General features: G+C 45.2%; 1 protein-coding gene across 1 annotated transcript in view; it reads left to right on the forward strand.

Moving 5' to 3' along the window:
• Positions 1–3,207, forward strand: part of LOC103537117 (endonuclease/exonuclease/phosphatase family domain-containing protein 1) — a 41,425-nt gene extending 38,218 nt beyond the window's left edge. Inside the window, exons 7-8 of the mRNA XM_030444646.1 lie at positions 2,401–2,595; positions 2,704–3,207. Coding sequence (XP_030300506.1) covers positions 2,401–2,595; positions 2,704–2,903 — 395 coding nt within the window. The 3' untranslated portion in view covers positions 2,904–3,207. The remainder of the gene's footprint in view (positions 1–2,400; positions 2,596–2,703) is intronic.
• Positions 3,208–10,215: the final 7,008 nt, after the last annotated feature.

The following is a 10,215-nucleotide window of genomic DNA, read 5'->3' on the forward strand; positions in this document are numbered from 1 at the left end:
CAGTCATGGGGAGCCCCAGAAGCTCCTGTGGGAAGAGGGGACCAGAAGCAATCCTTTCCCTCCCTTGATGGCATGTTGGGTTTCAAGTTCTTTGACATGCCTCAGCCTATTCCATCAGTCAGCTTTACACTCTGTTACAATTTTATGCTTAGTTATTCGGCATGCAGAAGCTTAAACAGGTTAAGAATACAGTGATTCCCTCCCTGAAGATGATGCAGGCTGGCCTCTTACCTCTTGCCAAGCACACATCCAGATGTTGGGTCTTTTAGGCTCTGCTATTTCTAAACTGGCCAGGTTGGAGCAGTTAGTTAAAATTTTCACTTGACTGTGTGGTTTTTTTGGTAGATTTTTCATGTGAGGAAAATAGGCGTGAGGATTTGCTAAAAGAAGTGCATTTAGGAATAAAATGGATTGGAATGGAATGGAATAGAACATAGAAAAAAGGAGAGGAGAGGAGAGGGAGATTGGAAAGGAAAGAAGGGAAAGGGAAAGGGAAATATAAAGGGAAATCGAAAAGGAAAGGGAAAGGATCAAAAGATCCCTGTCTCTCTTTCATTTTTCCATATCACCCCACAAAGATGTGCTTGAGAGGTTTCTGTAATGGCCTTCCCCCACTTATATAGCTGAGATGAAAGCATGGAAGGAGCCAAGTTCTGCCTGGGCCATAAAGCAATCATTAGTTCTGAAGGACCAAGATAGCATGGTCACATTTCAGGCTTACTGCTCCTGCCAAGTGAGAGATCCTTGGTTTTTATGATGGGATGCATACAAAACCTCCAGCTCCCAGCAAGCACTATTGGCCCATTAAACAAGCACTGATTTTTCTTTTGGGTTCTGATGGAGCTTAAAATAGCTCAGGTTCAGATTTGTGCTTTTTGTTTCTTTTAAAGGTAGGAAGGCCACTGTCATGAAAACTTTCTAGAATAGTATTTAAACCTCATGTCATTTCCAGTATGATTTGTGACTTGCCAAAGGGTAGAGAGACTACAGTTTCACTGTTTTTCCACTGCCTCTCTGCATTTTAGCAAACAGCACGTTATGAAGTATTTGGTTTTTAAAATCATTTGCTAGCAGTCTAGTTGCTCTCCTACCCTTTCCCAGTTCATCTCTCATGCGGTGACAGACAGGAGTGGAATAAATTTTGTTGTTGAACTCGCACTCCCTCTCCTGGCGAGCCACTTCCACAGCAACAGCACAAAACGAGGAGGTTTCTCCGCGAGCACTAGATGTGGTAGCGCAATCTGCCCACCCCATCTCCTCCCACACTTCAATCCCAGGAAAAAGGAAGCTTGGAGACTCCCGTAGTAAGGTTTGGGAGATTTTTTTGTATATTTCTGCCTCCTTTTAGTCTTCCTCCTTCTCTGGTACAAAGCTCTAATGCAGCAACATCTCTGATCAGCTATCAGAGTTCTTGAGTTGTCTTATCAGACATTTCTGGCCATCATTTGAGATGGTCACTGGGGCATCTGTGTTGTCCTCTTACCCGACTCCAGAGCTGGGATGTTTCCATCTGTAGCTGTGGAGATAGGGGAGCACACATTGTAGATATGAAATTAGGGTCCAGAGTTCCTGTTCTTGCTTCATTAGGGTTGGAAATAAAATGTAACTGAGGTAATTCTCTATTCACGTGATTTTTTGACAAGCATTTTCAAGTCATTCCCTTTGTTTCTTTGAAAATTCTGCCCTAGACAGATTGTAAGATATCCCAGTTTCACCAGTATCCTTTCAGTTGGCCAGGGAAAGGAAAGCTGCTGTAGTCAGGGGATGTCCGTGTAGTCTGTGAACTTACCTTCTGCCATCAGACATGCAGGCTGCTCCATGGACTTGTTCCTTGGGATTTCTTAAATGTAGAGGATTAGAACAAGCACTGCACTTTCGGGACTCTGGTATATACCAGCTCTGTCTTCCTGGGATCCTCACACAGGTGTCTTTGACTCTTACAGCAAATCTATAAGAAGACAACATCAGGACAAGTTAAAGTTTCTTGGGGGGGGAAAAAACCAAACCAACCAACCAACCAACCAACCAAAACCCCAACAATAACAAAAAAAAAGCCTACAAAATCACAGATTTCTAAAAAACTCTACAACCAGCACAACAGATTGGCTTTGAACTTGTCACTGTCAGTGTATATAAAACAAAGGATGCCAATGTAAATTAGGTGATATTTTAAAACAAGCATGAAATGTTTACTGGCTGAGCTTTATTGTCATTACACCAATGGCCAGAGTAGTCAGTGAAAAAGGCTTTAAGCAGCATGTCTTTCAGGAGTTCAGAGTAAAGTCAGCTTTGCTATTCAGTGTTTGCATTTTTCCTCTTCCCATTTATTCTCACTCCTTCTTGTACTTAAGAGATGGATGTCCATTCTTCCCATTCATTTTTATTTTTCCTGTTCTCTAGGAGAAAGAGACGTGATCATCCTTGGAGATTTTAACCAGGCCCCAGACAGCAGCGATCACGACATTCTGAGGAAGGAGAAGTTCCATCACTTGGTCCCTTCCAGCACCTTCACCAACATCAGCACAAAGAACCCACAAGGGTCCAAGTCACTGGATAACATCTGGATTAGTCGGAGCTTGAAAAAGGTTTTCACAGGTAAAGTTGCTTTCTACTGAGGTTGTGTGACCTTTAGTTAGATTATCAGCACGTGTCAGATTCGGGCAACATTACTTATCTTTTTCTCTGCGCTTCATTTTAACACAGGCCACTGGGCTGTCGTGCGAGAAGGCCTCACAAACCCATGGATTCCTGATAACTGGTCCTGGGGTGGGGTGGCTTCAGACCACTGCCCCGTGCTGGCCGAGTTTTACCTGGAAAAGGACTGGAACAGGAAGGAGGCGACACGGAATGGGAACGGGGTGACAGTTGAACGCAACGACTCCCACACCAAGCATGAACGATGACGTGAACTCGAGGGTGCCTCTTCTCCTCCCCAGGAGGTGGCCAAAGGCTCTGTTTGGACTGCCTTCTCCTCTCCCTCCTTCCCGCTCTCCTCCTCCCCACGCCTAGAAAGCATCAGCACTTGATTTTGGTGGCCCTGGCTTTGTGCCTCTCCTGGTTGGTTGTGAGGTGTCTCGCAGCAGGAGGGCAATCTGCCACTTTTTTTTTTTTTTTTTTTTTTTTTGTCTGGGGACACAGTGGACATTTTCACGCCTGGAGATTTGAATGAGAATTGTACAGAAAATAAAGTGTACTTTTAATATGGTACGGGATCTTTGCTAAAATGCAGCCCAGCAGGGCTTTGCTGTGAGGGTGAGGGGGGAGTGGTGGTGATTTTTCTTTGCCTCCTTGTAAATTGAGGGAATGAGAGAGGACCCAAATAGAGAGACGCTGTGGAATTTCTTGGCAAATCACAAATGCTGTTCAGCACCTGGAAAAGATGCTAGAGCTGGTCTCTACATGACCTGAAATGCAGCCTGAGTTATCCTTGGACTCAGCCTGGAGAGGCCCCACTCCTCCCCAGTCTCATGTGGATGTGGGCACCTCTCATCCTTCCCTTCCTCTCTCCTCATGCTCCTGGCAGGTTGAGTTGTGCCCTAGAAGGGCTTGCTGGAGCTTGGCTTTGGCTTTTTGTTTGATGTGCAACATTCAGTGTTGGTTTTGTCCTGCACACTAGCCTTCAGGAGCTGGGAAACCAGCTTGTTCCTCTTCAAAACCTGGTCCCGTCTCCAGGACCCTTCTCCAGGACCCTTTCTCCCTTTCGCCACTTGTCAGGGATCTTGCAGGAATAGCCCTTGTTCTCTGGCCCTACAACTGGCATCAAAGAAGAGATACAGTCCTAAGTCTTTGTCTAGGACTAAATGTTCTGAGCCGGGCTTTACACTGGGGAGGAATATGTCATGTATTGGTAGGAGGTCTGTATGGTGATCACTATGAAGGCTGACCCACATATTTCTCTGACCTCTGCCTGTCGACTTTTTAGGGGGTTTCAGTTTCACCCTCTGGAAGACCAAGCAATTATGCATCACTTTCCTAAGGTTTGTTGCTGGGTAAGCCTGGTCTAGGCTTATGCAACAGGGAGTTCAAATACAGTGTGTGGCTGTTGCACATATGTCAGGGATGTGGTCTGCTTCTAAGGAGGTTTGTTCCTGTGCATGTCCTGGGTGGGGAGGACTTCAGTCAGCAAGGTTCCACGACAGTGCTGGAGATGGAGCATTAAGTTTGGCACCTACATAAAGTTTTTCAAATACCTCTTAATAAACAGTGACCTAGGAAGGAAATGTGTAAGGACTAGAAAAAGCAATTCAGCATCTGCAAAAGGAAGAGCTGAGTGGGGAAGGTGCTGAGCTTCCCACTAGCCCAGCACCTTCTGCTCTGGGCTGCACATGACCACACATTTTGCTGCTGAGTGGAAAGGAAAGCTCTGGCACACTGGGCTATAAAGGGAAAACTGCTCCTGACAGCAGTGCCATACCAAAGGAGGTGTTGTTACTGAAAGCTTTAGAGTAAACCATATCTCACTCTTGTAGCATTTTCTTTGCTTAAACTTTCAGGAAAAACTGAAAAAATTCACATGGAAACACACACAGTTGAGTATTTCAAACAGCTTTTCTGCCTAGACACAAAATTAAACCTGGAGGAAGGTGGAATAGCCTGGCTATGACTCTCAGACTGAGGAAGGTTTCACTGATATTTCAGGATGCTAACTGAATAACTAAGAGTTCAGAGCATCAGAACATAAATGTGTTTTTATTTGTTCAGCATTCCATGTTGAAAATGGGAGTTGCAGACTTTGTTTCTGGTCATTAAAGAAGCCAGTGGGAGAGTTTGGCTCTAGCTTTCATTCCAGATTCTTGTTGCTGCTTTGTCCTTTCCCACCTGGCACTATTTTGCTGACTCCCACCTTAATGTGAGCAGCATCAGATTTCCAAAGCAACTGTCAGTGGACCACTGCAAAATAGAGGTGGGGATGCAAGAAAAATTGCCTTATAATCAAATAAACATTACGTGAGGTGAACAGCAGTAAAATTCTCAAGAACACACTCACTCTCTTGTACCAACAAATGTTTGGTAGTGTTTCCCTAGGTATGTTTGGAGGCTGAAATGACTGTAGGGCTCTAGAAATAAAAACTGAAAGGGCCAGATCCCATGTAAGCTGATGCAGGTGTAAATAAATGCAGAGGCACCAAAGGCCAGAGCAGCACCTGCAGCCTCCTGTGCAGGTGTTGGTGGTCTGTGAGCAGCTGCAGGAGGGATCCTTGCTTTGGCTGCTGAGCTGCCTGTTTCCATGGGCTGCTGATGGGGGAAATGAGCTTGAGCCACTCTCATAACCCTGTGTGACCTGTAAGGAAGGTTAATGAAGCTGGTCTGTAGCCCAGAGGTTGCTCAGCTCAGCCCAGCCTCTTGAGGAGAGCTCTGGGAAGGTGATTATTGATGAATAGGGAGATACCCTGGAGTAAGATTGGCCCTGCAGGGGATCCAAGGGAAGAGGATAGAGGAGTTTGGTACCTACAAGTAGAGCTCTGCCTTGAATGGAACATCAGCACTGAGGTATGTGCCTGGTTACTTCCTGCTGGGAAGCAGCAGTGCCTGAATGTCTTGATGGTTGCACTGGTTATTAAAAGCTCGCTTTGCTTTTTGTCTGCGACACCTTTGGAATATGATGAGGTGGTTGTGAGCCTGATGGATTTTAGAGTTCCAAAGTGCATTTGTCATGGTTGTTCAGAAGCTGAAGTGGTGGCTGGCTTCCTCCTGCAACTGCAGGAGCGAACTAGAATAGTAATTTTATTTCAAGGTGTTTACAGTAGAAGCTTGGCTGATATAGATATCTGTAGCTGCATTGTCCTGGCACTGCCAAGGGAGGCAGCAAGGATGGAGATAACGCAGAAACAAAGTCTGTCTTGCAAATGGGCTCCCTTAGGAGCCCCAGATTTGTAAGCCTGGGTCCTGCTTCCTAAATAGTGTCTCCAATGGCTACAGACTGATTTGGTCCAGGTTTATTTTTCCTCAGTATAGTTGCTTTTGGAAGGCAGTTCAGCTCACCTGTGCACAGCAAAGGGTGGCCTCTTCACTGCCCACTGCACATGGAGCCCAGCTGCTTTCTTAAAGCTAAGTGCTGCCTTGTACTTCTTCCTGACACATGCCAGCCTCAAACCTCCCCTGGCCAGGTGACATGGTGACAGCTAATGCACAACCCATGGTCTCTGTGGTCACTGTGGTTGGTGAGACCCTGCAGGGGAGCTCCACCTTGCTCCTGGCAGCTTTTGAGAAGAGTGGTAGCTGCTGGTGGGCAAAAGTTGAGATTTTCAAGTTGAGATTCTATCTTTTAGCACCTGCTGGAATAAAAGCTTCAAACAACACCCTGCTCACTAAGGGGGGCCCATCTGCTCTTTGGCCTCTCCTCATTGCTCCCTGCCAGAAAGGCTTTTAAAATGTGCACAGCCAAACGGTTCTTACCTATTTGCTCTGACTTGCTTGCTTTGGAGCAAAGCCTCTGCTTTGTCCTGTGGGCTTTTTAGGAGGACTTGCTTGGCAAATGTCCATTCAGTCACTTGGCTTTGCAGTGTTGCTGCACCAAGCAGTGCTGCAAGCCCTCTAAAAAAGAGATGCAGTACAGGAGGAGTCATTTGGAAAGCTGCTAAAAGCCTCTAAGGAGCAAAAACTAAGTAACATTTCTGGAAGTAAGCTTGCAAGAACCAAGTTGTGGCAGCAGTATGTTGAATGACTCCTGGTAGAGAGGTGGAAGCTTGAACACACAAGGTAACCAGCCTTGGTCTGGGCACTCTTGAGCCCTCAGGGGAACCAATGCACAGCATTCATAGAAAAGAACAGGAAAGGGTTAGGTCAGGGGATTTTAAGGTTTTCCTAGACACCTAATGCCTTCTTTTGAGAATGAGTTGATTTTTGGTTTAAAAATTGATGTCTTGAAAGAGCATGGTGGCCATGAGAAGAACGTGGATGTGCTAGGAAGCAGAGATCTCAGGCCACCAGCTGCTGTTCCCTAGGGGCATTTCAGGTCATAAATTCAAGCACTAAGAAACTGGATGGAAATGTCCCATATTTAGGATATGAGTTTTTCCTATGCTGCAGGAAGCAAAGCGAAGCTGTGCAGACATTTCCCAGCTTTTGACTTCCCTGATTTCATATGGAGTTTCTAGATGGGAAAATCTTCTTAGGAGGCTTGTGTTTGTTTGTTTTTCCAAAGCAAAATGCAAAGTTCTCCTGTGTGAGAAGTCACGCTGACTGTGAAGCTGGGATCTCATGGGAAACTGAGTCTGCAGCAGTTTTTTTCATCCTCAGAAGAGATGCATCAATGACTCTGTGAATCCACCAGCCTTGGGGCATGACTGAAGCCCCTTGCCAGTAGGCTGCACAGCTCTTGCTGTCACTGCTTGGCATTTCTGGGTTGTGTCCCACATCCTGCAGAGCAGGAGGTTATTGCAGTTGCAGATGGAGTCCTTGTCTGCTGGGTTCCATCCGCTGATGGGGTCCATCTCACTGCATGGCTCCTCTGCTCATTTCCTTGGGTTTGGGTTGGGTTTGCTTCCTTCAGGTGATAAAAAGGGTTTAACAACTTGTAACTTTGGAGCAACAGAGAATTTATGTTCTATCAGGGAATAGCAGGTACCCCCACAGAGGTGTTGCTGCAAACCTTTTGCTGTTCCCAGCAATGTGTTGGCTGCTGCTGGTCCCTGCTTTGCTTAGGAGTAATGTCAGGAGGCTGCAGCTCTTAGGAGAGGCCACACATACATAGGACAGGTCAGGCTGGCCCAGATGATCCTTGAAGTCCCTTTGAACCTGGCATTCTGTGATTCTATGATATAGTTTAAAATATAAAGATATGTGGACATTCAATCCAACCCTTGTCGCATCAGGTTATAACATGAGATTAATTGGTTTGGCTGTTTTTTATGTTTTTAAGTCTTAAGTAATTTTTATCCCCATATCTGAAAAAGAGAAAAAGCTCCTGCATAGAATCAAAGTAATGAAAAGGGCTTACTCCAGAGTACCCATGGGTTCTGTGTACACTTAGAAATTATGGCTGGGTGACTCATTGATGACCCATCCTTCTGGTTATCTCATAACTCTGCCTGATTAAATGTTCCCAGCTGGAGGGATATCCAAAGGTGCCTCTTTACTGTCTGTATGAAAGCAGAAGCCTTTTTCAAAAGGAAAATCAAATGGAATGTGCACAGACCTGAACTGCAATATTGCTCAAATTTCATGTGAAGAGGTAACAGAAGGAGAGCCAACATGGAGCTCTCAGAGCAGTTTCCTACCAGTTTTCAGTGAGTGGCCTTCAAGAAATCTTTTTACTCAGACCATCCCTCCAGCCCTCCTGGCACACTGATAGACAGAGGGGTTGCCTTGCAGCTGTGTGACTACTTTACATTCCACTTTGCTTATTGCTTGAGGTTATCAGTCCACTTCCATAAGGATCATTCCAAGTCCATACCTGTCTGGGAATCTTTGTACTCTTGTGTAGTCTCATTTTGTTGAACCTTAACCTGATTCTTCTACCTGTAGTACTGTTACTCATTTTCCCAGTAATTTTGTGGTCAGGCTGTTTTTCCCTTTGCACATGACATATCCCCAGCTGCTTCGAAGTGACTTCTCACCGTGTTCCCATCCTCTGCAGAGTGCTCCCTTGGGTCAGCAAGGTGCCCAAGCAACATTTGTGCTTGGTTTCCTCTCCACCTTCTGCCCTGCTTCTGTGGAGGGGTTGTGTGGAGGTGTATGCAGGGACCTAAAGGGTGGCAACACTGGCCAGCTGATTCACACTATTCTTTTCCCTACCTATCATCTCTGGGATGGAGAGAGTAGTAAGTCTGCTTGTAGTACCATACATTGCTTTGTGCTTAGAAATAAACCTCTCTCACCAGGCTGGGGTGAGAGCCACTGCTGCTCCTTTCTGTCAGTAGCATGAAGGTAGCGATGCCAGAGGCAGGGATTTGGGTCAGGAAGGTGTAACCAGAGCTACACTTAACCCTGTTTTTCTCTTCAAAACAGAAGGAAAAAGTTTTCTTTTGCTCCTGGGACAGACGAGGGCCTGTGGAGAAGCCTTGAGGAGTCACAGTGGGTGGTGGGGATGTATGAGAGATTGCAAGTGCACGGGGAGCTGGGGGGATAGTGGAAGCGTGACAGTGGGAAGGCAGGAAGGGCACGGGGGCTGCCCAGAGGGACACTTGTCTGGGACACACCTGCAGCATGGAGAGTCCTAAAGAGAATGGTGGAGAAAAATCTGAGAAAGGATGTTGGGAGCTGGAGGAGTGTGGGGCAGAAAAGGCCTGGGAAAGGAGGAAGGATGAATGATTTGACCTGATGACCTTTCCAACCTTAATGATTCTGTGCTTCTATGGAGATGGAAGAGCAGGTAGAGAAGTGAATTAATTACAGCTGGAGGTTTCTCCACAGGGTTCTGTGTCTCTGGTGACCAAGCTTCTTTTCTGAAAGCTGCAAAGGAAGCTCAGAAATACAAAAGACATTTTTGTATTTTGCTTTAAAGCATTGCAAGGTAAGGGGAAGGAGAAGAGATTAACTCATAGATCATATGGATTTTTTTGAAATTGGAGTGAATTGACTTACTTTCTAGGATTAGGGGTTGATTATGTGGTATTGAACATAATCGTGAGATAAAAAGGAAACTGAAGGACTGGGATTAAATAAATGCAACCTCAGTGAGTACTAGAGACCAGGGGAAAAAAAATCTAAGCAGAATAAACAAGAGAGTGAACTGGAGGAGAGATCCTGACTGGTTAGTTGTTTGGGATGTGGTATGAGATGAAAACTGGGTCCTTACTATATACATGAGACGTTCCAAAGACATTTTTCAGGCTATCCCTGAGACGGGGCCTGAATGTGAGCCCAGCTCTGCTGTGCAGGGGGGTGGTGGTGGTGTGTTAATTTACACAACTTTAAAGGGAAGGGCATGAATATGCCTTCAAAGGGAATCCTGATGACATCTTTTCATTATTGAATCAATGTAAATGAATGGGTTTAATATTCAATATCCAGACTTAATCTGATACAGACTTTCTGTGGTGAAATGTCCATAATTATGTTAGATAAAAATGTTCAGCAAAGCCAAAATAGATTGCCCTCTGTAAAGATATACAATCTCATTTTAAACTACATATTTAAAAGAACTCAACTACTTAATTTGGTACCAATATCAAAATTAAGATGCTTTTAAATGAACACTTCTTTAAAAAAATTGCTGCATTTTGCTTTTGTTTTTTTTCTCTTGGATGGTGTCTCTCGTGACTTCCACCCTCA

The sequence above is a fragment of the Calypte anna genome, chromosome 2 (genome assembly GCF_003957555.1).
Source record: "Calypte anna isolate BGI_N300 chromosome 2, bCalAnn1_v1.p, whole genome shotgun sequence".
Taxonomy (NCBI): Eukaryota; Metazoa; Chordata; class Aves; order Apodiformes; family Trochilidae; genus Calypte; species Calypte anna.